This window comes from Callorhinus ursinus, unplaced genomic scaffold (assembly GCF_003265705.2).
Source record: "Callorhinus ursinus isolate GAN/ISIS: 27379988/994484 unplaced genomic scaffold, GSC_fseal_2.0 scaffold9, whole genome shotgun sequence".
Classification (NCBI taxonomy): domain Eukaryota; kingdom Metazoa; phylum Chordata; class Mammalia; order Carnivora; family Otariidae; genus Callorhinus; species Callorhinus ursinus.
The window spans coordinates 57,741,996-57,769,186 of record NW_027397071.1 but is presented as its reverse complement, the minus strand read 5'-3'; the positions used below and the strand labels follow the sequence as shown (position 1 = coordinate 57,769,186).

General features: G+C 44.2%; 1 protein-coding gene across 3 annotated transcripts in view; it reads right to left on the bottom strand.

Moving 5' to 3' along the window:
- Positions 1–27,191, bottom strand: part of USP24 (ubiquitin specific peptidase 24) — a 135,956-nt gene that overhangs the window by 4,750 nt on the left and 104,015 nt on the right. For all 3 annotated transcript variants that reach the window (XM_025871721.2, XM_073896683.1, XM_073896684.1), the window contains exons 50-67: positions 26,751–26,875; positions 25,091–25,232; positions 24,493–24,643; positions 23,424–23,519; positions 22,659–22,762; positions 20,880–20,993; positions 16,293–16,389; positions 13,855–13,971; positions 13,344–13,436; positions 11,700–11,802; positions 10,050–10,171; positions 9,024–9,137; positions 7,207–7,272; positions 4,869–4,935; positions 3,621–3,699; positions 1,598–1,673; positions 1,138–1,224; positions 249–359 (exon numbers count right to left, since the gene is read on the bottom strand). In XM_025871721.2, the coding sequence (XP_025727506.2) occupies positions 249–359; positions 1,138–1,224; positions 1,598–1,673; positions 3,621–3,699; positions 4,869–4,935; positions 7,207–7,272; positions 9,024–9,137; positions 10,050–10,171; positions 11,700–11,802; positions 13,344–13,436; positions 13,855–13,971; positions 16,293–16,389; positions 20,880–20,993; positions 22,659–22,762; positions 23,424–23,519; positions 24,493–24,643; positions 25,091–25,232; positions 26,751–26,875 (1,864 nt within the window). The remainder of the gene's footprint in view (positions 1–248; positions 360–1,137; positions 1,225–1,597; positions 1,674–3,620; positions 3,700–4,868; positions 4,936–7,206; positions 7,273–9,023; positions 9,138–10,049; positions 10,172–11,699; positions 11,803–13,343; positions 13,437–13,854; positions 13,972–16,292; positions 16,390–20,879; positions 20,994–22,658; positions 22,763–23,423; positions 23,520–24,492; positions 24,644–25,090; positions 25,233–26,750; positions 26,876–27,191) is intronic.

The window sequence follows — 27,191 nt, the reverse complement described above, 5'->3', positions numbered from 1 at the left end:
GGCCTGGCTTTATCAGGCTCAGCGCCGAGGCGACAGTGCTGCCCACCAGAGCCTGAGGCCAGAGCCTCGTGGCAACTTTACTCGGCAACACTGTTCCACTCTGGAAGCACACTGCTGGTGAGCCCCGGACAGGGAGCACTAGAGGGCGAGGCTGGTGTCTCCTTTTTTTCTTGATTACGGAAATTCTTTTTGGAAAACTTGAGAGCAGGTGGTGCCCTTTCCCATGAGGACGTGGGCCACTGCTATACCTGCTGTAAATGCCTCTCTCCGTTCTCATTGGCGGGACTGCTCTCCGACCCGTTACTGCTTCCCGATTGCTCTTTCTCATTCAGCAAAGCTGTGGCATAGGCTAACGTGTCCTGTGAAGAGATTGAAACACAAGAGGAAAAGTCAGGGGGTGTGCGGTGGCAGCAGTGCCACCAAAGAAGACAACCCTTCACTTGATTGCTGGAGGCAGCGGGAGCCTCCAGGTGGTGCCCGCCCAGCAGCCACCAGCGCGCCCCCCAACCTCTGTGACCCACACTACTTTTCTTCTGGCACATAATTTGCCAACTGCCCAACAACATGCTGTCTTCACAGAAATTCGCCTCTTCTGCCCCTTCTCATTTTTTTTTTTATTTTTTATTTTATTTATTTATTTTTTTAAAGATTTTATTTGAGAGAAAGAGAGAGAATGAGAGATAGAGAGCACAAGAGGGAAGAGGGTCAGAGAGAGAAGCAGACTCCCCACTGAGCAAGGAGCCAGACGCGGGACTCGATCCCGGGACTCCAGGATCATGACCTGAGCCGAAGGCAGTTGCTTAACCAACTGAGCCACCCAGGCGCCCTCATTTTTTTTTTTTTTAAGATTTTATTTATTTGACGAGAGAGAGAGCACAAGCAGGCGGAGCGGCAGGCAGAGGGAGAAGCAGGCCTCCTGCAGAGCAGGGAGCCCGATGCGGGGCTCGATCGCAGCACCCCTGGGATCATGACCTAAGCTGAAGGCAGACACTTAACTGACTGAGCCACCCAGGCGCCCCAGCCCCCTCTCATTTTTAACCTACACCTCTTGTCTCGGAGGCTGTGGCTTCTGAGAAACACACTGAAAATCCTACCTATGGGATTTGAAGCCATGCAAAACCAAAAGAGAAGCCTCACCTGAGCTGAAATTGTTCGCTGAAAGGTTTTTCCAGTTGATGTTTCATTAGAGACATTACTCTGTGGTGTCCAATAATGTTCTGACATCTGAGACGGAAGGTCAAAAACGCCATCAGACACGACAAACAAGCCCACGTGAGTATCTGAACATAAAAAGCATCTAACACGGCACACAGATGGACCCAGATCTATCACACCGGGAGGATTTTACGTCCACTCTCGAGTTCAGTGAACCACCAGGTCTCAGACATTCACCCCTGCTCTCTCACCTATGAAGTTCAGACACTGTATCGACACATGAACTTCATGCGTAGAGATAGGTATCAACTGTACTGAAAAAAGTTGGAAGTCTGAAAATAACTCTGAGGCCAGTCTCCAAATGAAGAGATTTTCCCTGACAAGATGTGCTGTTACTGATTCCTGTGTGACCGCCAGCAAAGCTGGAGCTGCAGTTAGTTACCTTCTTCTGTAGCCACTGCACCGCCCAGCTCCAGTGGTGGGAGTTCTCCTTGAAGTAGTCCTTAGCAGCAGGGCACCTGGGGGGGGGTTGTATGAGCCAAATGCGTTCCTTGCAAATATACTTGTTTCATCTACACTACCTTTTGATTTCGATACACAGATGCAACTTTCACTAAAGTTCAGTTGTATTTCTATTGTTTTTACTTGTTTTGGTTTGGATACACTCCCGTGTGTAAACTTCGAGAAGCAGAAAAAGGTAAATATGTAGTGAAAAGTCTCTGATCTAGAACGACCTCATCCACTCAGTTCTATCACAGTTCAAAGACGGAAACTAAAAAATAAAACAAACAAAAAAAAACCCCCACAACACATCATCTATTTAATAAGAGAAATGATTCTTAAAAGAATCAAACTGGTCTTTAAATTTTTGTGATTTGAATAAGAATATTAGTGGAAAAACAATTTTAAAGTGTGGTCCTGGAGCCCTCTCTGCATTTTTCCTTGCCCACTTGGAAAGCTGTCCTTCACATTCAAAGACAGTATTGATGGCGACACTGTGTATAGAATGGAGGGATGGAGGACACGCATCAGACATACCATGCGGCCCCATCACGATTTGGAAATGCCACTCAGGCAAGTACTTATGCTGTCACGCTGCCAACATCAAGCCTAGTTAACGCACCCACGATTGTGGCAGGATGGTCTCCATCTGTGTCCACAATGCTATGTCATCTGGAAAAGGCACGTTCACGCATTACTTCGACCAGGCTCTCAATTCATCTGCTGAGGACACTCACATGCAGCAGCTGAGGCTCAACAGATTTCTTACTCTTATTTTGGCACAAACCCAAGGATGGCAATTCCCATGCTTAAGAGTCAGTAAAAATCTGGAGCAAAATCAGTGACGCTTATAAGGAAGGCTGGGTGCGGACTCAGTGGCAGCCACGCACTGCTGGCCCACATACTACCCAGTGGAGTTTGAGGCAGCAAGCCACTAAGGCCCCTTCTAACAATGAGAACCTTTGCTTTCCATGTGGCTGTCGACTAATAAATGGACCAAGACAACGTGGTACAGCCGTACAAGGGGGTGGTATTCAGCCTTAAAAAAGTAAGCAAGTTCCGGCACAGGCTAGAACACGGATAAACCCGAGTGCCTCAGGCTAAGTGAAATGAGCCAGGCACAGAAGCACAAGTCCTGCACGATTACCCTTAGGGGAGGCACCTGGAATCGTCAAATTCATAGAAAGCAGAAGGGTGGCTGCTGGGGGGAAGCAGGGGTGGGAGTGCAGGGTTAGTGTTGGGTGGGGACAGAGCTTCAGTCTGGGAAGATGAAGACGTTCTGGAGATGATGGTGTGACGGCTGCCCAATAAAGTGAAGGGACTTATTAATGCCACCGATGGGGGTGCCTAAAGAGGGTTAAGACGACAGACATGATGTTGCGTGTAGTGTGCCACCGTTAGATAAAGAGCGAGCCTCTGCCCTGAAGGCCGTGAGCCTGTGCTGCAGCCCTCGCTCCAACTACAGGCACGGCCCTCACACCGCCCGTGACATGGGGCTGGCAGTCTGGCCTCACAGAGCCGGTGCACACATTAAATGAGAGAGCACAGTGCCTGGGGTCACGAGTCGAAGGAGCTATGACATGTTCTGTCTCTTGAGAGACTGTTTTGAAAGCGGGGACCTAGAACCTGACGTACGTGGTAGTGAAGCTACATTACTGAAAGCTATCTCAAACCAAAGTTCATGAACTCTTGCTGGGAAGGTACCCGAATCTGCTTTGATTCCTGCGTTTCCTGCACAAGGCCTTCTGATTTAGCCTTTTTCTTGGATTCCATAAAATCTGCGGCTCCTCTGACACCTCTCTTCACATCTCTTCGAGATCACGTGACTGGGTTTCCGAACCATCCAAGCAAGCATGCCCTGAGTCAGACTATAGGAACTAAACCAAGGGAGACTGGTTTCCCGGTCCTATCTGACTTGTAACTGAAGACACCAGTTCCTCCCTGCATTCTGAGTCGATACTTACTTTTGAGCAAGAGTTACGAGAAATTTGACGCACTGGTAGCAGCGACTGCTGTCCACATGGTTGCTGTGGTGCATCAGGGCTGAGTGAAGAGAAGAGGGAATTGTGAGAAGAAAGCATGACACGGAAAGTGGGTCCCAGTAATGCCACTTTCTTCTCCTGAACATTCACAACCAACTGGTTTGAGTAGCAAAGAGGGCACTTAACACAAAGCATGGCAGTGTGGCTCAATAGGATCCCCCAAATTGTAATGGGCAGAGACACTGCTTTCAATGGTATTCCAGAAACATATGTGGCAGTGGGAGTTTGATTTTTGGAAGAACTGAAGAGAAGCTCAAACCTCCACAGCTGATTATTCACTCAGACCTCTAAACTTTTCCATGCTCCTGACAGAAGAGCGGTTACAACACTTTCAGTTTGATAAATGGAAATTTATGTTATGTGTTAGGTTCAACAAATGCTTACTCTCTGTGCTTTGTGGATATAAAAAGAAATAATCCTTGGTGTGGACTCTTGAGGAGCGTATGGTCTGGAAGTTCTGGCGAAGCTGGGCGCCACTTGGTGGCCTGCAATGTTGCAGCTACACAACTTTTTAGCTCACATTACTTTGCTGCAATAAGAAGAGGTCTTCAATCTCTTGCCACAGAGCAAAATCTAAAATGACTCAGATTAACTGGAAATACTGGTGGGGTGGTGGGTGTTGGAGAGGACAATTTCTAACCACACTTTTTCTAAGAAACAGCTCATTAAAGGCACTTTAGCCTTCTGAAAAAGAAAACTGCAAAAAGCTTTTATGAGTAGATAAGAGAAATTTGGATGTATTAATACCACAGGTAAAAAAATAAAACCAATCCCATTTCATGAGCTTGACAACATCCTGAGCCTAAGGTTTTAGTTTTTCCCTCCCTAATGGCTGCAGAGGGGATTGAAAGATTTCTGGCATCAGAAAGTAGCCTTTAGCTTGTTGAAAAAAGTCATGGCACCCCTAACTCTTAGCTGACCCAGTAACAGGACCCCGAGCTGCACTTTGCTGACTCGGGGGGAGAGAGTCCAGCTGGTAAGATCCTCTGGTGTCACATCTCCTGACCGGAACGCGGGAGCCCACGGCCCCAACAGGCCTCTCCCGGAGCCCTCGCTGACCTGCGCCGGGGCCGAGTGCCGGGGCAGACCAGTCGGGGAGGAGGCCAGCCAGAACAACAGGCTGTCTGTGCGTCTGCTACAGACATTTCTCAGGAAGGCCAGGCTACTTGCCTAATAATCCATTTTCTGTCTCAAATACAAATTTGACTCGCTCCACTTGTATGGGATCTTCAATGACCTGTGACAGAAGGAGACAAAGACTGGTAAATGAACGAAGGAACTTGTATGAGACCATGTGGTGTCTTTTAAAAATGATTCTGTTCGGGGCGCCTGGGTGGTTCAGTCGTTAAACGTCTGCCTTCGGCTCAGGTCATGATCCCGGGGTCCTGGGATTGAGCCCCGCATCGGGCTCCCAGCTCTGCAGGAAGCTTGCTTCTCCCTCTCCCACTCCCCCTGCTGTGTTCCCTCTCTCGCTGTGTCTCTCTCTGTCAAATAAATAAAATCTTAAAAAAAAAAAAAAGATTCTGTTCAAGAGATTAATTTAGTTCCTAACTTAACAAAACCCAATATACACGAACAACAACATGTCACTGGCTTGTATCTCAACAGTATCTTAAATATTATTTTATTATTTTATTTTAAGTACAATCTACTCCCTGATGTGGGGCTCGAACTCATGACCCCAAGATCAAGAGTCACATGTTCTACTGACTGAGCCAGCTTGGCGCTCCTTAAATTTTAAACTAAAGATGAAAAACTATTAAGTAATAGTTGAAGACGCATTCATTTCTTATCTCTGTGTTCTTACTTGCTACCTCTATAGTTCTCCATAGGAAGCTACAGTAGGCTACAAGGATGTATATTTCATGATCCCAAGGATAAGAGGTTTAGGGTCTAAATTGTTTACCAAGACCATGTTGGAGTTTTGCTCCGATACAGGCTCTAGCTGCTGCCAGGAGGTTTATGCCACGCCCCACAGGGCTGAAACTGTCCTGCTCATGGCTGGACTTCTACTGCCTGGCACTGACCTGTGCGCAGGGCAGTAACGTCAGTGGTTTGCTGCTGAGCAAACAATACACACTCCGACTCCTGAGGAGCAACGATCTTTTGTATTTTATAAAAGTATTAGGACCAAAAAGGAGGTAAAGGACCAGAGATAGGCTTTTTACAAATGCCATCCATGATGTTTGTCCTTGTTCAGAAGGGTTTATTAAATGCTCACTCTGTGCCCAGGCCTATGTTAAGTCTTAGGGACCTAAAGGGAACCTGGTCTCTCCCTCTGCTTAGTGAGCCTGGGGCTGGGCGCTCATCGGCTCACACCCAGTCACCAAAGTCTACGGTTTCTCTTTCCCAAACACATGGAGACCACACCTATGTGGTCTTCCAATTCCAACCTGGCTTCCTTCTTCAGTCAGTCCTTCAAAACAAGTGCCAGCGGAACCTTTCTAACCTAAATCAAGTCACGTCACTCTCCTGTTAAGGCCTCCCCATAGTGCCCATCAGTGACGGCAGAGGTTGCAACTGAAACATCTACAGAGGCCAGGATGACAAGAAACGGACAAAGTGGGCTAGGTACAATGATATGGGGCAGCGAGGACAGAGGGCGACTGGGTAGCACGTGCCTCATCAGAGGGGGCGAGCTGACTGCTCTAGGGGATGGGGGCAGGTGCGAAACGGGGCCGATTCATCACACTACCTGGTTTCTCAGGATAGGCCAGAAGCCAGAAATCATAAAACAGAATAACTCTGGGTCAAATATAATAGGCATAGAGACAGAACCTGCCCACCTGTGTGCAACCAGGGGCCTAACGGGAAAAAGCCCACGTGCTCTGGGTAACTGGCAGCCTTTCATGATCTGGTCTGGGCTTTTCTCCCCAAGCCCTCCTCAGTTCCCTCTTCTGGTCATGCCACTTATGTACTTACAGTCCCTGCACACAAGCTCTGGGGCCAGCTGCCTGGCTCAAATCCTGGCTCTGTCACTTTAATTCAAGGGTGGCCTTGGGCATATCCCTCTTCACTCAGCATGTCCACTGCTTACAACTGAACTTTCCCCTGCTTTTCATACTTCTGAAACTGGGGCACATCCTACAGTCAATTACATTCCAGTTTTGTGGCTTGTAAGCAGTATTTTTAGTAGCCCACATAGAGAGCCAATGGTGTCTTAGATTCGAACGAACTGTAGAGCCAGCAATTTACCTCTGATGGTTATCATGAGGTTTAAAGGGGACGATGTCTGTGCATAGCACGGTCCCCCACGCAAGGTGAGGCTGTCCACGCTCCCTGGCTCTCTGCACTGTCCCTCCTGGACTTGTCCAGCTCCCTCCCTGGTCTCCTACCACTCACCTCTCAGCCAGTAATGACAAAAACCTGACTGGCCTAAAGAGGACTCATAAGTGCAGACCAAGTGAGTGCAAAATGACACAAAGGCACACACTTTTCTGTTTACAAACACGTGCTGACTAGTAAACTTAATCAACAACACAAGAGGATCAGAACATCTTTCACTTACCAGTATCTCATGAAGCAGTTGGAATGTATTCTTTAACTCATGGGGTGGAGCTGTTTCTAGTTGGTTCTGTAATATTTTTTAAAAGCATAAAGATTCTGGTGAGTCTTCAGTGGAAAGCCCGTCAGAGCGGCCAGCAACGCCGCTAGAAGAACCAAGCAAGTAGAACCAAGTTCTACTTCTAGCACTATCACTTGCCCCTGCTGGGCCTCAGCTTGCCCGAATGCTAAACCTGGGGCTAATGCAGTCTCCATGGACTGCAGCACTGCCACGCTGTCCCACTTGACTATGACATTAGGAAGGAGAGAGGAAGAAAGACAGAAAAGAAAGGAAAGAATTTCAAGTGAACAGGCCCAAATTTCTGTTTCTGTTTCCTTCATACATATCCTGTTCTGTTTTCCAGGATATGTGCTCTGGGCTAAGTACGCTATGAGGGATGTATGTTAAGAAAAGTCAGCTTATGACACAGAAAACTCTGCCAAGAGTTCCTTTCTGCTAAAGAAGGCGTGAGGGTTCCTAAGAGTCACACTTCTGTGCACCTGCAGCCTCGTGCGTGTGTACTGCGGGAGAGGACGTGACGTTACAATACCGCCCTTCCGAGGCGCCAGGGCCACCGCATCTTTACCCTCTGTGAAGTCAAGTCATACCTCCCCCCACTTTATAGACGAGGAAATCGCCTGAGGTCACATAATGAGTGAAGGGTAAGAAGAAAAACTCAATCACCTCTGATACGGGGCTGCACGGAAAGAGGCTGAAGGCAAACACATTTTCCTAAGAAATGTGTTTCCTGCCTAAGAAGGCAAACACGATTTCCTAAACACACAGTCCCCTGATCAGCTGCTGCCTGTTCGTGCTACCTGTGTCACTATTACAAATCCCGGGGCAGGCACGAAGCGTGGCAGAGATCCCGTGGGCAGGGACGACTATAAACAGTGTACATTCACAGACAGAGGCCTGCAAGGACACATATCCAGGTGACAGTACTGATCCCTGGGGAAGGGCGGACAGGGGACAAGGTTGGTTGGTGGCGGCTCAAGTGGACTTTGGCCTTATTTGTAGGTTTTAATTTTTCACAAAAAAAATGCAGACAGGTATTATCCATGTAATTCAAAATTAAAGATGAAAAATTAAAAAAAACAAAAACCTAATAAAAATATGTGCAGTTTTTCTGGTAATCCCCAGAAAGGCAGTGAACAACATGGTTCAGAGCACAGCCCTGGAGCCAGACTGCCAATGCTCAAATTCCCACTCTGCCACTTACTAGTTGTGTGACACGGGGCGAGAGTCACTTACTCTGTGCCTCAGTTTCCTCAACTGTAAAATGGTGATGATAACAGGACCAAAATTGGAAAACCATTTTACATGATAATGGTCACCACAGCATATCATTAACTATGAAATATGTTCTAAATAGTTAAATATTGAGCCCAGTACAAACATGCCTCACTAGGAAGGGAATGGCTAAGTAAATTATGGTACACAAGAAGATGACATATCCTCAGAGGTAACTTAATGATACGGGGAAATACTTCTAATGTCAAGTGAAAAAAAAGACAAAGAATCCCAAAGACAGTAGAATTCCAACGCAGAGAAAATAAAGGGAGACCTGGGAGAATGTTCATGGTGATTATCAATGAATGGTGAGACTCTGAGTTCTTTCTATTCTGTATTTTTTTTAAAATGAGCCTGTGCTATTTTTATGATTTTAGGGAAAGCAACCGAGGTTATTAAAAGAAGCCTATTGCCTGGAGGCGGAGGAATACTTCCTGGCGTCTCCGTGGCAGGCTCTCAGCTCTTGCCAGGCCTCACTGAGGCCCTACCTTAATGAAATGCAGCACGGTGAAGGAGAGATGCTCATTACAGAAACAGCAGTACACCACCATCTCGATGAGCGCCAGGAGCGAGCCCGTCAGCTCTCGCAAGGCAAACATTACCTAGTGCGGGAGCATAAAAGGAGTCAAGTTTTCTTAGGTCACAGTTAACTGTCGATCTGTTGTTTCTGATTTTAACGGAAATGTACTCAGACTTAAGATCTTCAACATCCCCTCAAAATAGGCTTTCTTTAAAACTGCTATGGGACTAAGTCTGTCTGAACAAAATCTGCAAAGGTGCACTTTTTCCCGTGAGTCACTTTCATCAGATTTTCAAAGGGAAATGCGCCAAATGTATGCCCCCAGCAATAAATTAAAAGAATCACGGACAGATCCCCAAAGTAAACAATGTTAAGCTAAAAAAACTTAAAAAAAAAAAAAAAGAGATACATAGCACAGCACTATTGACATGATTAAAAAACCAGCGTGACACACGGCTCATGGGTTTATACATGTAAATCAAGTTTTGGAAGAAGAACTGGAGGATTAAGTTCTCAAGAGGAGGTAGCTCTGGGCAGAAGGGGAAGGGGCCCAGGCTGCAGATGGGCCGCACAGTGTGTGGTGCAACGGACGGCCGTGAGCAGCCCACTCCCACACTCCTGCGGTTTATAAAGTACGTGTGCTCCAGAGTTGTGGTATTCCAGGACCAGAGACACACACAAAAGATGGGGAACAAGATCCTCTGAGAGTAAACTGAGTATCTGTGATTGCTGAAGAGTCGTTCACCTCCTCCTGAGACCTGGAGGGGAAATTAGCTGGGCTGGACCAGGAGGTCCGATCCCTGGTTGCAGAGAGGACTAATAAAAATTCTCTTCAGCTGCTCATTTCTTTCTGACATATACCCAGGAAGAAATATTAATTTGAAAGAACCATTTCTCTTAACATCACAGTGACACATGGAATATTACAAAAGGCATTTTTCCTCAAGTAGACAATGACAAGAAAAAAAAAGGCTCCAGAAAACCAAGTACATACCTCTAACAGGTAAGGCTTTCCTTCAGACAGGAACAACAAGGCCTCTACTTCCTCGTGGAGGGGCAGCAGGGGGCTGGAGGGGGCGACACTAATGGGTGGCCGTTGTTTAAACATACCAGGAGCTTTAGGAGACCAAAGAAACCAAGCCTGTCTCAGTTGATGTTATTTCATGAGAGAGACACCTACAAGGTGAAGCGGTTCTCTAGAGATTCACACATGAGATGGCTCGGTACTTAGAGCCTGTTCCCTTACGGCCTAGTGGGGAAGCCGGGCACGCAGACAGGAGAAAACATGGACCTACTTCTCGCAGTGTGTGCCTAAGTTGTCGGGGTGACTATTTAGATCTCCCAAGACAATCTTTCACAGAAGTAAAAATATAAATAGTGTATGACAGAAAATGCCCAAATGCCTCTGAGGAGACACCAGACAAGACACTTGTTGCTCCAACAACTGCCCTCAAATACTGGCCATCACCACCTATGCTAAGCAGAACTGACCCACAGGGAGGGGGTGAGTCACCCCACGTACTAGAAAACAAGCACCTGCACTCTTTCTTTTACAAACCTGTCTGCACTCCCAAGTTAGGTAGACAGCCTTGTCTTTTCAAGTGTATGAGTCAGAGTGAAGGAAGCATACTGCCTCATAGCCACTGAGCGCTCCCCAGAGCACAGCGACGCTCTGTGATTTCTAGCAGATCTTCCTGGTCACACCACATGAACGCCTGCCACAGCTGCTGGTGGTCAGAGGCATGCCTCACATCCTGCGCCCTATGCTGCTTCCCAGCTGAGGCCTGTGCAGGCTACGAGCCTGGCCATGCTCTGGCTTCCCCGTATGTGGAAGGGGACGATGCCTCACAGGCTTGCGGAGAGGATTAAACACATAGCCCAGAGCTCCATGGAGACACAGCACACAGAAAACCCTGGATACTTTTCAGCTGCTTTGTTGTGTTATTATTATTATTGCTGTTGGTGCTGTCCTGACAAGGCCTAGAAGCAGTATAAAAACGTGCTACGCACATAGATTAGAACACTGGATAAGCATGGAGGCAACATGTAAATCAGCTGCACAAAATGAGGACTGAGCTACTGACTTTGGGGGACAGAACAGGAAAGGTACCAAATACATCTTACATTCAAACACATTTCAACGACATAAGCTACATCTGAATCCTCTTTAGCTCTACAAAGTACTTTAACATTTTATCTGATTAGTTCTCATTACACTGGGGAATTATGTTTTTAACATTTCCATTTTGTACTGAGGATCAGAAAGGTCAGGTGGCTTGGTCAAGTTCACAACGCTAGGAAACTCCAACCCACACTTGGCTATTTTCCCCACTAGATTAGCCGTGCCAACTATGGTGATGAATGAACTCTGAATTAGCCTCTAATCCCAGAGTGTTTTTTTAACACTTGTATACCCCATCCCACCAAATAAACGATTTGACTGTCTCTTGTGACGAACTAATAAAATAGAGTGAAATTTAACTTGCATTAAAACAAAAAATTTTAAAGTGTTCCTCAAATATCAAATAGCCAAATGGGAAGTAATATTCATTTAACTGCTAACATTATTAGTCTCCATGCATTGCATTATCGACAAATTCATTTTCTCATTCTTCTGCTGGATTAAAGATATGTGAAAGCTCACCAACGTTCCTTTGGGACGAGACATCTGAATGCAAAACCAGTAATGCCACTGTATTATGAAGATTCCCAAATTCTCGTGCTTGTGCTGAACTCCACCGACGTATCTGTCGACAGAGAAGATAGACTGGATGTTAGAGTTTTGGTTAGAAACGATATGAAAAGGAAGGGAAAGGATGGGCTGGCTCATGCTATTTTGAGCCATGATTCTTCTCAACGTTTGATAGTAGAAGAGATCAAAGTAGAAGGAAGTCACGGGTTTTAAGCTAGCTGAAGAGTGTTTTTTTCCTATAGACACATTAACTTGTGTTCTAAAATCATTCCATTTCTCTATTCAAGTTAGGTACTGAACGCTTCTGATGTGCTGGGTAACTTTCCTGTATCCCAGTACGATGGGAAAAACCCGGGAGGCTGGGGAGCTGGTGGCCGGGCCCTCCTGTGCTATTCACCGTGCTAGGTGGATGTGGGCAAGCTTTTTACCGTAACTGCACCTAACCTCTCCATGCAACGTTAGAGAGGACCTACCTGCCCACTTCGTGGTTGTGAGGATCCAACGAAACACGAAAAGTGAAAATGTTTTCCACATTATGTGTGCTCCATAAAGGTAAAACAATATGGATTATGTAGCACTATTAATTACATTAAATCTTATTTAAATTACAGTCAACGTCAATCAACTGCCAGTGTCACTGGAGTCCCAGAAAGGAAAGAGTGTGCAGTGAACAAAGACACTGTGAATTTCAACACCCTACCTACACACAGAGCGTGCTGTGTTGGCAGTACTTGGGAGTGCTGGGGAGAGCAACAGGCGGAACGACAGGAGGCTGAGGGGAGCCCCTCAGAAAGGAACACGTGCCGTGTACACCATGTGTTATGGAGGGGGGAAGGCGGAGGTGGGTCTGAGTCCCTGCTCCACGATGCCTTAGCTCTGTGACCTTACACGAGTCACTTCTCTGAGCTCTGAGGCTTGCTTGAGAATGGGGAGGAAAATGCTCATCTTACTCAACTACAGCAGGCATGGCGCGTAAAGTAACCAGCGTGCCTGGGGCACGAGAGGTGCTGCGTAAGCAGCGCTTACCATCAGTGCACGGTCACATTTTTCACATTTAAATCTGTCAAACAGAGGACATACGGTGATGGGAGAAACATGCCAGCACAGAAACGCCAAGCAGGAGAGCCATCCTGGGATCTAGCTAGCTCCACTGCCACAGACAACTTCCCTCTCGCTGTATGTGGACAGGCATCGCGAGGCCACACCGCTCTGCCTCGTGGCCGCGTCCCCCCCCCCCATTACAAGCTCCCCCACACCAGCAACCTCCGCCGGTACGGCCTTGCCCATAGTCCCTGAGGGCACGAGGAGGCCCCAGTGCCTCTACTTCCTGAAGGCTTCTGCAACCCCCTAGTCAGAGCCCATCTTTCCTCCTAGGACACTTTTTGACTGATAGTCTCGTTAGTCATTTCCATGGTATCTTCAGACTAAACTCTGCCAGGAGGCTGTAAAAACAATCGCAGTCCAAAGAACTTTAAAAGCTATGTAGTACCAGCACCTGGACTCTTATGAGGTGAAGTATGTTCATCGCCACAGAGAGAAACCATGAGGCAACAAAACCATGGCCATCGCACGGGGCCATAAAGCAGCGGGCGTTACCTGGTTGTTTTGCCGGTTGGCCCCGAGGAGAAAGCTGGTCATGTGTCTCAGAGTGGAGTGCCTCAGAAGAAGATCCCCGGCCCGGATACCTTGCTGTCACAAGATATGGACAATGACAAGTTACAGGTCTATCCCGACAAAAATCTGTATTAAAAACACAGTTAATCGAGAAGTTGTCAGGGGTAAGTTTTTAAATGCTGTAATTTACGTACAGGAAGTACCTGTTAGAACTCTGGGGTTTCAACAAGCTCACACGGCTCCGCAGTGGCTGCTACACATGCACTGAGGCCCTGGTCCTACTGCAGCCTCCCGCTGCCTTCAGTAACTACATTTGCTGTATCAGAATTCTGGCAAGCAACAGAGCCCACAGATGCAAATTCTTAAGAGACCCTCATGAAACCTTATCTTTAAATCCAGTATTGACCAATACAAATTTTTTCCATGTATAAAAAATTCCTTTGGACTAGAAATCTGCTCTATTAGGAAAAGATACTAGAAAAAAATCACTTACCTTTTGTACAAAAGTGTTGAATAGGAAAAAGTACTGAGCACAGTTTTTACAGTTTTCTGGGACATCTTTATCCAACAGAGCAAGTAGTACCTCCAGTAACTGATGAAGGCTTTTTAACTGGTTAGAAGAAAGATGAAACCACGTAAAGAAAAAGAATGTAAGACCGACATCTGTAACAGAGTTAATCTGAAGTAAATCACCGTAAGAACAAAAGTCAAGTCTGATCGATACAATCCAGTCTCAGATTCAGATGGATTTATGCTTTGGGAAGCAAAAACAGAATCATCACTTTATGTTCCAGGGAAAGACTGGTACTGTAGAAACCATTAAGAGGAAAGCCTAGTCTTGTTTTCTAGATTTCAGACTCCAGGGCAGGACTCCATGGCTAATGGCCACATTTTCTGCAGAGCCAATTTCTCTCTGTGTCTTAAAAGAAAGCAGGGGGTTTAGAGGAAAACTTCTGAATCCCTCCCTCCACTATGCTACTTCTTCACATAATCACAGATGCAAAGAATAAAAAACACAGACACAGGCATAGGGGCCAGAAATCAAGCCAATGGAGCAAATGGAGAGCAACAGCCTGACAGAATGACAACGGCAATATCGACTCAACCGTGAACTTACTTGAAAGCCCGCTGACGCCTCATGGAAAGCTTTGAAAAACATTTTATTTGTTTAGAAACCATTTTGGTTATTACATTGCTTCTTCTTTCCCTCCCACCCCAAATGGTTTTGGACAAGTCCCTAGAAATGCATCTGTGACTGGAGAATTAAGACCAGCTTACTACGCTTGTTAGTTCATCTCCCCTGAAGATGGTGTTCACAGGCTTCTGAAATATTCCCATCTGTCCTGTCACGCTCATTATAAATACAGTAAGACCCACGTTTATATAGCACCTCATTTTCAAAGTACTTTACAATATAAAGTGGGTGGCCAGAGGCACCATTTCCATGATGGGGGGGAAACAGACATAAAGTACATCAGCTGGATAGCGGACAGAATTCACTGAGGCGATGGCTTGCACGCTTATGTCCTCCACCACTCCCTTCCCTTCCTACCACCTGTGCTCCTGCCTTGAGAGGTTGGTGGACTACTGTGCCATAGCCTAACCCCATCTGTAGGGAGACTGCACTAATTCTGCTTTTATCCTCTGTTTGGGTTGGCACATGGGAGGAAGGAGGACAGTGAGAGACTCTTATGTTAAATATCTTAGAAAAGCTCCACGGGGATATTTCAGAGCAATGGTATCCAAACTGTCCTAAGTGGCTCCCAAGGACCAATTTTATATATTCTGCATCCAGGTAAGGTGAAGTTTGAAAAACGGTCTTGCTGTTTAAGCTGACTGAAAACCAGTGCCTCAGAGCAAACGTCAGCTTCTTTACAATTCCTGGAACTGAGACACGGTCTTCTTCTAGGCCCTCCCTGAAGGGTGTATTTGACCTCCTTGTTCACTCTGGGCTGAGCAAAGCTCCTGAGGTCTAACAGTGACCTCTGGGTCGGGCAATGTTGAAGGGTGCCAGGTCCTGTAACTGGGTTAGCATCTTTCTTTAAGGACTTGCTCAAGGTTGAACAGCAGAGTAACATCTGGATCTGAAGCAGCAATTCCTAGAATTTGCATTTCATTTATTGAGACACACTGCCTCCAGCCAATGTCTACAAGGAGCCAATCAGATCTGCAAATAACATTTTTCAAAGTTTTCCATGTAGTGTCAGCTGTTTGAAACAGCAAACTTGGGAAGAAGTGCTATATTTGTTAGGACTTAATAACAGATTGAATAATCAGACTTACAGTATATGTCATTTATTTCCCTAAGACTTAAAATTTGGGGGGATTGAGGACGGTAATAAATACCATGGTTTGTTTTCACATGTGTGGAACTGTGAACCAGAAAGTACGTTGCAGAAAATAGACTTAGGAAGAAGAAATTCAGAAGAACAGGAACAAAGATTAGGGAGTAATAGAGACCAATGAAGAAACTATCTTGGCCACTGCTCCTGGATGGACAGCACTATTTGGTTTGGCTGTCAACTGCCGGATTTGTAACATGCAAATAGCTTAGTAGGAAAGAGACAAAGTCAAGTGCAGCTCAAAATGCCTGTTCGTCTAGACTAGAGTCTCTAGACTCATGTTAGTCTCAGTTCAGCGAAATCTAACACAGACTCTTGAGAGAAGACTCTGAAAAAGGAGTGCTCTAGGAAATCCTGAAGCAGACCAGAGCAGACCTAGATCCCTAGCCTGCCCTGACTCCTGGGATAGGAGGAGGCAAGGACAGCATGCCTTCTACCCTGGCATTTATCAGAAAGGCAGTCCACGGGAGGTGCATTCTAGGTGGTGAAATTACCAACTCCAATCCTAGGGTCTCCTTCTTATTACGTGCAATTTAGAACACTTGGTAGGAACAGAATGTATAAATAACGTCTAAGCAATGAGACCGACCTTATCCTGATAAAACAAGGCACTGTCTAGGGTTTTCTCCAGAATGGTGGCCACAGCAACTCGCACTTCTCTCACACTGCACTCCAGCAAGAAAATCCTAAAACACAGAGAGAGAAAAGATGCACACTGAGAAAGCAAAATGGATTTTGATAAACCAACCTCAGGCCCACCTACTATCCAAGAAACGAAATCCCTCCAAGATGTTGGCTCAAGGTTCCTGAGAGCTTTGGGACACACTCACAGGCTACTGTGATGAAGAAAGAAGGCCAAACAGGAAAACCAGACCCCTGGACACTGAAAAGCGTATTTTTCCCCTTCTAAAAAATGAGCCATCTGTACAAATGTAATGGAGTAACAGATACATGGATCTAAAGAGATATGAAAGCAAAGAACCTAAAATGTTATAAATTCTGTTCACTCAGTAGTTCCCCCATGGGCACCCTTCCCTTTGAATTTTTCAGGATAACTAAAGTTCACAGTCAAGAGAGCCCCCCCCCACTCCACCTCTGCACCATATCTACCCTTTTCCTTTCCTCTCCCTCCCCAGGCCTTGTTACCTAACCCCCCTATATGAGCATTTGCAGCCCAAGAGGTCATGCTTCCCCCCTTTCTTTGTCTATGATGGTGATGACCACAGCAGTCAAGGTTGATCAGGTGCTTCCATGATCTTGGGCACTGCAAGTGCATAATCTACTGCAATCCTTTACACCCTACCCCCCCCCCCCAACCAGCGGAGCGGTGGGGAAGGAGGCCTCTGATGCAGAGGGGCGTGGTCAGGCGGAAGCGCTGCTCTGGGGATGAGTGGAATGGGAGTGCCCCCAGAGCGTGCTTCTCCACAGTCAGCCTTTGTTCTCTGCTTCATACGCTCACTTGGATGTGACAACCCACACTGCTATCAGCAAAGTGAAAACCCACCTGTCTTTTCTCATTTTCTTAGCAGGAAGTTCTCATTATTCCACATGAAAGACTTAACTACAGCTGAGTTTTGAGGACCATGTCTTCCAGGTGCCAGCAGCAAGCTGCTCTAGTCCCCGTTTGAGGGCAGTACTGACATTTCCTTCCTCCCCTCTCAGGAGTACGCTGAGAGCAGAGTTTCTTTCTTTCTTTTTTTTTTAAAGATTTTATTTATTTGACAGAGAGAGAGAGACAGCGAGAGAGGGAACACAAGCAGGGGGAGCGGGAGAGGGAGAAGCAGGCTTCCCACAGAGCAGGGAGCCCAATGCAGGGCTCGATCCCAGGACCCTGGGATCATGACCCGAGCCGAGGGCAGACGCTTAATGACTGAGCCACCCAGGCGCCCCATGAGAGCAGAGTTTCTGAGGTCACTCTGCTACTCATTCCCCATAACCGTTAGTGCTACCAATTAGCTACCTAATTTGCACCAGACTGAGAAGGCTGTGTTCAAAATCACTAAGACTCTAGGGGCAACTACAAGAAAGTTAGAGGGGTAACAAGTATGCCTGTAATGTTTGCTCTAGAGGCTTGTTCAGATTCAGGTACAATTGTTTTGGAAAGAGTATCTCCAGGGGCTGCACCACATTTCCTATCATAGACACTCAGAGGCACTATGAGAATACAGACAAATCTAGAATGTGAGGAATTCTATAGGGCAAATGACCAGTCTGCCCCTCAAAAAAATGGCACGAAAAAAAAGGAGGTGGTGGGGGAAAGGGACAATTACAGATTACAAGAGTCTTAAGAGACATATAAACTAAATGCAACGTGTGGAGCTTGTTTGGATCCTGATTTGTACATACACAGTGGTAAAATGAACTTTTTTGAGTTATCTGGGGAAATCTGAATATGGACTGGGTTTAAGGTGATATAAATATTATTTTTGTTTAGTGTGATCATGGTAAAGTGCTTAGTTTTTAAAAAACTACCTTTGGAGATACATGCTGGAAGATTTATAGTGAAATTATATGATGTCTAAGACTTACTTTAAAATACTAGAGAGAAAAAGGGGTGGCTGGGTGGCTCAGTGGACTGAGCATCCAACTCTTGATTTTGGCTCAAGTCATGATCTCAAGGTTGTGAGACTGAGCCCCGCATCAGGCTCTGGGCTCAGTGGGGGAGGAGTCTGCTTGGGTCTCTTTCTCCCTCTCCCTCTGCTGCCCACCCCCCCGACTCTCATGCATGCACACGCGTGCTCTCTCTCTCTCAAATAAATAAATACATCTTAAAAAAAAAAAAAGTAAAATGCTTGAGAGAAAAAAAAAAGCAAGCCTGTGAGTGAGTGGTGAGTGCTGGGTGCTGGGAGGGGCAACAAGATGGGTAAAGCGCTGGTAACCTGACCTGGGGAGCGGTATAGGACAGGGTGCTCATTCTGGCTACTTGGCTTCCACAATAAAAACTTTTTAAGTATTCTTCGTTTAGTAGTTTTAATTCTTTAGATCAATTTTCAAGCAATACTTAGTACTGATTCAAATTTTTACAATTATGGTTACATTTAAGCATTGCCTAAAAAAATGATTATACTGAGAAGCTCTGATCTCAGAGATAGCATCCCCCACACATTGCTACTTCAGTTGTACACGATAACCTAAGTTATCTTAAAAACTGTAAAGAAGTAATTATAAAATTACCAAATATAAAATCAAAATGATAGTGATAAATTGACAGTGATAAAGAAACAAAAATATAATAAACTCTCTCAGGAAGAATACCGATTAGATAATTCATTGGGATTCTTAACCATCAGGAACACTAAGAAACCAAACATAGTCCCAAAGGAGTTACCAAGTTCTTCTGGCGATATTTAAAAGACTGGTTGGATAGAAGGAAATAAACTAAATATTTGCCATGTTTCTTCCAAAGAAATGATTCTATGATGTTGAACTTCTCACTATTGGGAAGAGACTTTGGAATTGCAGTAGAAAAACGGGGGGAACGTTGTCTCTGATGCAAACTCTAAAGGGACAGGCACATACAACACTTCACAGAGATGTTTATTTGCTCTCTTTATGAACTATGTGCATGTGTGCACGCATGCACAAACTGCACAAACATCTGAGTGCTATGTGCTAGGCTCTTTGTGTACAGAAGGAAACCAACCAGACTTAGCTTCTGTCCTCAAGAAGCCAGCCTTTAGTGAAGGGACAGGCAAAAGAGCAGAACAGACCAATTGTGCAGACTCGCTTTAGACGAGGTCATCAGGAGGGGATGGCCTCTTTGACATCTGAAGGGTTAAGAAGGTGCTTACTATGCAGTCCTGGATGGGAAAATGTTCCAGATAGAGGGAGTAAAGGTGCAAGGGTCTTTAGGCAGGAAAACAAAGCTTAGCATGTTAAAGGAATCAACAAGCCAGTGTGAGGAAAGTGAAACAAGACCATATTGGAGGCCTTGTGGGTTATGGTAAAGATTGTATCTTATCAGGAGTGTAACAGGAATTCACTGAAGAACTTTCAAGCAAAGAAGTAAGTTTGTTTAAAAAAACAAAACACTTTTGTTGCTGTAGGAGGTAGATTAGAGAAAGAAATGGAGAGATCAAGTAGGCAAATGACTGGAGCTCAGTCCTATGAATGAAAGGAATATGGGATCAAGAGTTTCGATTAGCTCTCTAAAGTGCCACCAGGCTGGCTGTGAGCTCCCTGTGGAAGGGGCTTGCATTTCTGAATTCCCCGTTGTCTAAGTTGAGAGATACCAGAGCATATCTGCATGCTGATGGAAGTACTCCGTAAAAAATTCTACATGGTAAAGATGCATGAATGAGAGCTGATAAAAGGGTTTGCTCATGTAGAGATTCATTTTGAGGAGAGAGGACATTTCCTCTAAAGTAACAGGAGGAAAAGACAGGAAAAAGAACAGGCTTTGGTGTGCTAGGGCTAGAGGTCTGCTCATCTGTGACTCGTACTTTCTCAGTGAAGTCTGAGGCAAGGTCCTTAGCTGGAGGCAGGGTGTGCTGGCATGGCAGGCATGAGGGGTGAGGAGGTATAGTGGAGGCGGGGTGAAGGAGGAGCTCATGGAGCCCCTGCACGAGTGCTGAACTCCCCAAGGACAAGAGAAGCTGACCTGACAAGGATGACTGGGAGTAAGGTGTAAACAACCATAGTGATTGAGCATCTTGACTTTTAACCAGAAAAAGCAAATTATTTTTTATTACAGGCACATAGGTAAATGTACTACCATAGGTATTACAGTAATCAGTAAGTTTTTGAAAAATACTATTTTTGCTAGAATCGATAGACAATATTGTGGTACTGCTGTGTAGGAACCGAGGATTGTTAACCTCCCCTCCCTGCCATCAGAGTGTGAGTCCCTGAGGGAGGGACATATTCTGGAATCTCCTGAGCCACAGGAGGAGTTCAGGCCATGCTTGCCTGTGAGCACGTGGCTATGTGCACACATGCTCTCCCTGCACTCACTGAACGCTCGTCTGAGTCTAGTCCAATGGAGACGGTTTTAGAAAGAATGATTTTAGAGTGACCTGAAAATTTCCTCATGCTTCTGGTGAAGACAGTTCAAAATTGACTCCAATCAGAAAAGTAATTTCAAGTAGAAATAAAAATAGTTACAGGAAACAGCAGTTCCAAGCCACTGGAAGAGACACAGATTTCTTTTAATTAATTAAAAGATCTTGACACTTACTTTATTAATTCTCGTCCTTCAGAACTAATAAAATATTCAACTAGCCACTGACAAGCATCAAAACTTTTGGAAAGTAATGCTTCAATAGTGGCAATCCATTCTTCAGTATCAACCCTTTAAAAAAACAAAGACAGACATATAAGGAGCACGGCCCTAGCAAATAACCCTATGGAGTGTGACTGTTGTTTAACCTGTTTTGGGGAGGTGAGGTAGAGGGTAAGTCAAATACCCAATGACCGATGACCAACATGGCTCCATGCGCCCCAGAAGCCAGGGCTTTGCATTTTTTCTATTCCCCTGCACCTCCCCCCCAAAAATGCGAAGAAGCCTAAGTCTTAAGACTTTAACTTTCGGGGCGCCTGGATGGCTCAGTTGGTTAAGTGACTGCCTTCGGCTCAGGTCATGATCCTGGAGTCCTGGGATCGAGTCCCACATTGGGGGGGGGTCCCTGCTCAGCAGGGAGTCTGCTTCTCCCTCTGACCCGCTTCCTCTCGTGCTATCTCTCATTCTCTCTCTCAAATAAATAAATAAAATCTTTAAAAAAAAAAAAAAGACTTTAACTTTCATCTTCTGTATCTTCTTCAAACAACTTCAACTGGGAAAAATGCCTGACTGTGGCATTTTGTTTTGCTTAATTAATTTACACATTCGTAAAATGCCCACTTTCAGAACAGGTTACTATGTCAATGTTTTTATGTTTTGTTGCTACAATCACTAATTTCCTACTTTATGGGATAAAAACATTTGGGTAGACAAAGAGGTATAATGACTGTACTACCTGTGACCTCCCATAACACCCCTCCATTCTCTCTTGCCCCAAAATGGTAAAAATAAACAAGATGAAAACAGTCTGCAGTGCATAGATAGCTCAAGCAAATTTCACAATAAAAGTAACATTTCCTTAGTCCTACGCATTAAAAGAAAGGAACATATTATGTCTTCTTTTACAATCAAATAACAAAGATTGATATCATTTAATATATCTTTATTACACCTAAAAATGAAGTTGCCACTCTATTTGTTTCTTCTCAAGTGTCTCCTGACTGCAAAGATCTTTCCCCAAACATCCCCATACCTGGAGAAGTTCCCCATACTGCCCTGGTGTAACTGTCCCTGCCTTCCTCACCCCGAGTCTCTCCTTGCTCAGGGCACCTGCTCCAGCTGGTGTGCAACTACTCTTCACCCTTCACCCATTCACTCACACAGCAACTCTGTACCCGGAACCTACAATGTGTCAGGCACCTTCCAGGAACCGAAGATAGAAACTATTCAAAAACCCTCCACCATCTCCCCTTGAACACAGTCTCAACTCCCCTCTGTGGTACTCAGGACACTCACTGGGTTCATCATCCAAACCCCACATCTGACCTCACTTTCAATGAATTCTTTACATGTGTGAGCAAAACACTAGTCATTCACGGGTCTTTAGGCAAGTCTTGTCCATGTCTCAGGTTTTCCCCTTTGACCTAGACTGCTCCCTCTGTTTCTCTGTTTTCACCTTTCAAAATCCTCTGAGAATATCAATCCTCACATCCTACCCAATCCTCACATCCATCTGGATATGATTTTGCCCAATTCCCAAAGATGTACAGCATTTATGCCTTGCTTTTTCTGCTTTATCTATCCTTCCTGTGAGGTTAGAAACTCCTTCACGATAGGAACCATGTCTTAATCACCTGAATATATTAGGTAGGTGCCTATGCTTTGAATTTATAATTCTATTTTAATTGAATTCACTGGTGCCTTCTGCCACAACAATCAAAACATATCATTTCTCACCTGAGTTTTTTCTTTGTCCGTAGGTAAGTTTGAAAAAGGAACTGAATAGCAAGCTGTAAGCTCACCTTTGCCATGCAAGGATAATATGGATGCTTTAATTTAGTCTGAGAGAGAGGGAAAAAAGAGAGTATTTTTCACTGATGTTTTACAGATTATTGAATGTTACGAATTGAATAATGACACGTAAGAAAGTTAAATATTACTAAGAAAAATCTAGCCAGCTTATTATAGAAAGCGTTCCATTTAAATTTTTAAAAAGGGTAAGAAAAGACATCTTCTTCATATCTTTTATGAACCCCTCTCAAAATAGAGTCTTTAAACCATGGGATGGTAAGTAACCTGTCAACAGACTAAGAAAGTATTTCCCTTACTGGCAAATTGTAATCACGGTACTCAAGGAACAGAAATACTTGGAAGTTCATCTTGAGTCCGGTAAAGTCTGATGACAAATTAGGACAAATTAATCTACACAAAGTGCAACATTCATTGACCTCACCTCATGGCTATTCTTAGATTCTTTATAAAACTGAAAAGCACTTGAAAATGCCAATATGTGGAAACCCGTGCATTCACAATCTGCAGGACATGTTCTGAGCACTGCCTATATTTTAGTATCACCCAGGAAGTGACACATTTGTGCGAATGTTCCGGGCATTTGATCTGACTGGTGACAGCTGAGGGGGAGGGTAAGTCACTGAACGCTTGAGCTGACAGTTAACTATGCTCCTTTCTTAGTCCTCTACTAACAAGCCAACTAGTACTTACAGCATTCAATGATGCTAAAGACAAAACAAAACTGAAATAATCACTACTGTACACATCTCTATTCTTCATAAACTTGAGGTTTTCATCTCTCACCATCTACAAAAGAAAATCAGTAATTATTTTTAAGAAACGGCAAAATATTCACTCTGTGGAAGACATTTTTGACGATACGTTAGGTAAAAAAGGATTTTATATTAGGTTAGAAGGGTTCACAAGAACCCTTTTCTTGAGCTTTGAAATTTTAAAAAAGGAGAGAGGAAAATCTTCCTTTCAAATATAAGAAGCTGAAAGAAGGTGAATTATTCTTCATCAAACCAAATTCTTTTGGGAAATTTAGGAAAACCACCATGTGAAGGACAAGTGAATTCAAACCTGCTATTTTGGGTTGAGGGACAAACAGAGCTTTCCCAAGTACAACTAACTTGATGCTTTCTCCTTGTATTGGAGAGCTTAATTCCTTCTCTCTAAACAAAACACTCCTTATTTTTCTTAAATTCTCTGGTTCTCGCTACTCAGCTTTTGCTTATTTAGTGTTACAAAGCCTGGACTGGATAGTTGGACAGTTCTGAATTTAAATCCTAGCTCTGTGACACTGGCGGTCACTTCTCCTTTTCTGAGCTCAGTTTTTCCATCTTAAAAAATGGGAGTAAAACACAAGAGTGTTTTAAGAATTAAGGATTTATGTAAAGCACGTAGCACAGAGTAGATATTCAATAGCTGATGGTCATCACTACGACATTAGTTTTACCCAAAGGCATGCCCCTGATCTTCCCTCTGCAGACGGTAAGTTAATTTCAGCAGTGTGTGTCTTTAGTGCCCACACCCTCCTACTTGTCTAATCTGTGGCACCACCGCAGTCACACGGGAGGCTGACGATAGGGCTGGCCACCTCCAGTCTGTGGCCACCTCTGTGACCGTAAGAGACTCGTGAGACAAGGTGGTTAGGCTGAGGCACTCGAGATCCAACCAAGTCCACGAGGAGGCCAGCGGGAATACTTCTGGACCTATGAGGTGGATTTTGATTTCTGTCTGAATTTTCTCCCTTAGAATTTTTTTATATGGTTCTTACCTGGTATATTCGAACAGGCATTTTCTCCACAAACAGTCCTTTCTTCTCGCCTTTTTTAACCAGCTTGGTTAGAATAGAGAGCCGGTCATTGTTGGGCCTGTGGGGCCGGGGAGAGGACTGCGGAGAAACCTCTGGTGAAGACGGCGCAGACCTAAGGACAGAACAGAAAACTGGCTGCTGTAAAGCTGACAGACTTACGGAACTAGACTTGACAACAAACTGCATCCCTTCCAGATCCCATATAGGAAAATGCAATTTCAGACAACAGGACCTTAAAAAAAAAACAACACTGACAGTGGCTGGTTGATTGCTATGCTTTGGACATAAAGGGTACTCGATAAATGCCGAAACTAGGAAAAATGGCAATTCTAGAAGGAAATAATTTATATGCATGTTTCTAAATACAAAATAACTTCTTGCTAAGGAGGTAATAAATGGGTGGCAATAAGAAAAGGGGTAGAGGGATTTACTTATTTTCTTTTTTGAATTTCTCTCTAGCTTGTTTAACGAATTACCTTTAAATGCCCAACAGTACACTCAAGATTACAATGACCACCTGCTGAAATGGCACAGTGAATTATGTAGAAGAGAAACTCACAGAGAGAGATCCTCAGCTTCCTGCCGGACGACGCTAACCCGACTTTTCTTTGGTAATACTGGGGAGTTTTGATCAGAGACCCTTTGGTAGAAGAGCATATAGGCATTCCAGTATCTTCGGCGTACATCAGTATATGGGTTCGCTTTATAACAAAACAGGAAGAGATCTTTGTAAATAAAAAGTTTTCTTGTCTTGACAACCTAAAATAAAGGACCTATAAATCCAGCAAGTACTTACAAAATTTAAATGCAAAGTGTAAGTAAAATGTGTGTCTTTTTACCAGTAATACTGCTTAGAATTACTTGAAAGGTGATACAGAGGAACAGGAAGGAAGTTGTATGGTAATGGGGTAAAGACGGTAAATATTCTTAGGCAAGCCTAAATTTAATCAAAAGACAAATAACATCTAAAAAATAAGTTCTGTGCACAGGATGGGATTATAACTGGCCTCACTTAACCATTTCTGCAGAGAACAGCCAAATCTAGGTAAATTTTGGCAACGATACCATCTTTAACCATTAAAGATTACTATTATTAGACACAGGACTACCATGGTATGGTATTATTTAATACAGGTAGAATTTTTTTAATTTTAATTTTTTAAAAAGATTTTATTTATTTGTCAGAGAGAGAGAGAACACAAGTAGGGGGACCTGTAGGCAGAGGGAGAAGGAGGCTCCCTGCTGAGCAAGGAACAAGATGCAGGACTTGATCCCAGGACCCTGGGATCATGACCTGAAGCAAAGGCAGATGCTTAACCTTAGAGCCACCAAGCGTCCCTTTAATTTTAATTTTTAATTGAAGTATAGTTGACATATACTATTAGTTTCAGGTGTACAACACAGTGATTTGACAATTACATACATTATGAAATGTTCCCTATGATAAGGGTCATTACCATCTGTTGCCATACAACCTTATTATAGTATTATTGACTATATTCTCTATGCTTACTTTCCATCCTGTGACTTATTCATTTTCTAACTAGAAGTCTTTACCTCTTAATTCCCTTCACCTATTTCTCCTGTTCCCCTCTGACCCGAACACAGGTAGAAATTTTTAAATGCCCCTAGAATACTACAAAATCAAGTTTCAGAAATGCTAAGGTCTCTATAAAATGTCTTTCCCCCCCCCCCCCCCCCAAATAGCAAATTCTGATTGGATTCTCTGATGTCCCTTTCCTCATACTTTCTTCTGGGGGTGGTGGCTGGGGAGGGAAAGGCTGTTTTGCCATACTGCATAATAAATATGGTTTTAAAACCCACATGTGAGAGATGTCTTCTCTAATTAATTGTGCCTCATGTAAGTGAAAAGGAAATTTGAGAATTTTAGTGGACAGCTACTTCTTCTGAAATGATTTTTAAGGATGAAATTCCGTGTTCATTAGCTTCTCTCTGACATTTGTTTCTTCCTCTTAACTTACTCTATCACCTGTCTCCCCGAGGGCTGCTGCAAGAAATTAAGTTTTAAAACATTTTGTAAGCAGCTCGAACATTTTCTCTCAGGCTATCAAGGAGTCCGTGGATCTATATGGCTAGAACAGTGATACATAAAGATAAAAAAATTACATTTTATGTAAAGAATACTACTTCGAATTTGATAGAAAACCGTAAGTTAAAAAATTAAAACTAATGGGAAATATCCATTTGTAAATACTTACTTTGATCATAAACTTTTGGTCTATATTCTCCTCCAAAGCATTCATACTCCAGGGTCTCATCATTTAGGTCAAATTCTTCTATGACTGTGTCATTAAACTTATACCACTTTCCTTTTCCACAGCCCCTGGAGCCCACAGAGGAACAAACGTTATAAAATTAAAACCTGACATTCCCCTCCCCAGCCTTGATCTCTATGTATTGCCTACACATAGAGCAGATGATTACCATTTGAAAATACTCAAGAAAAAAACTTAAATTTGTAAAACAACTTTTCAAACTGAAGAGGTAAACAGTTATACTACATTTTAAAAAATCCAACATGAAATATGACCAAGCAGCAAAGCAAAAGCTTCTCTGCACTATGCTCATAAACATGGATGATAAGAATAGGGCGGGGGGGGGCACAGGAGGGACAGAGGAGGGTGGGGGGAATGGAGGAG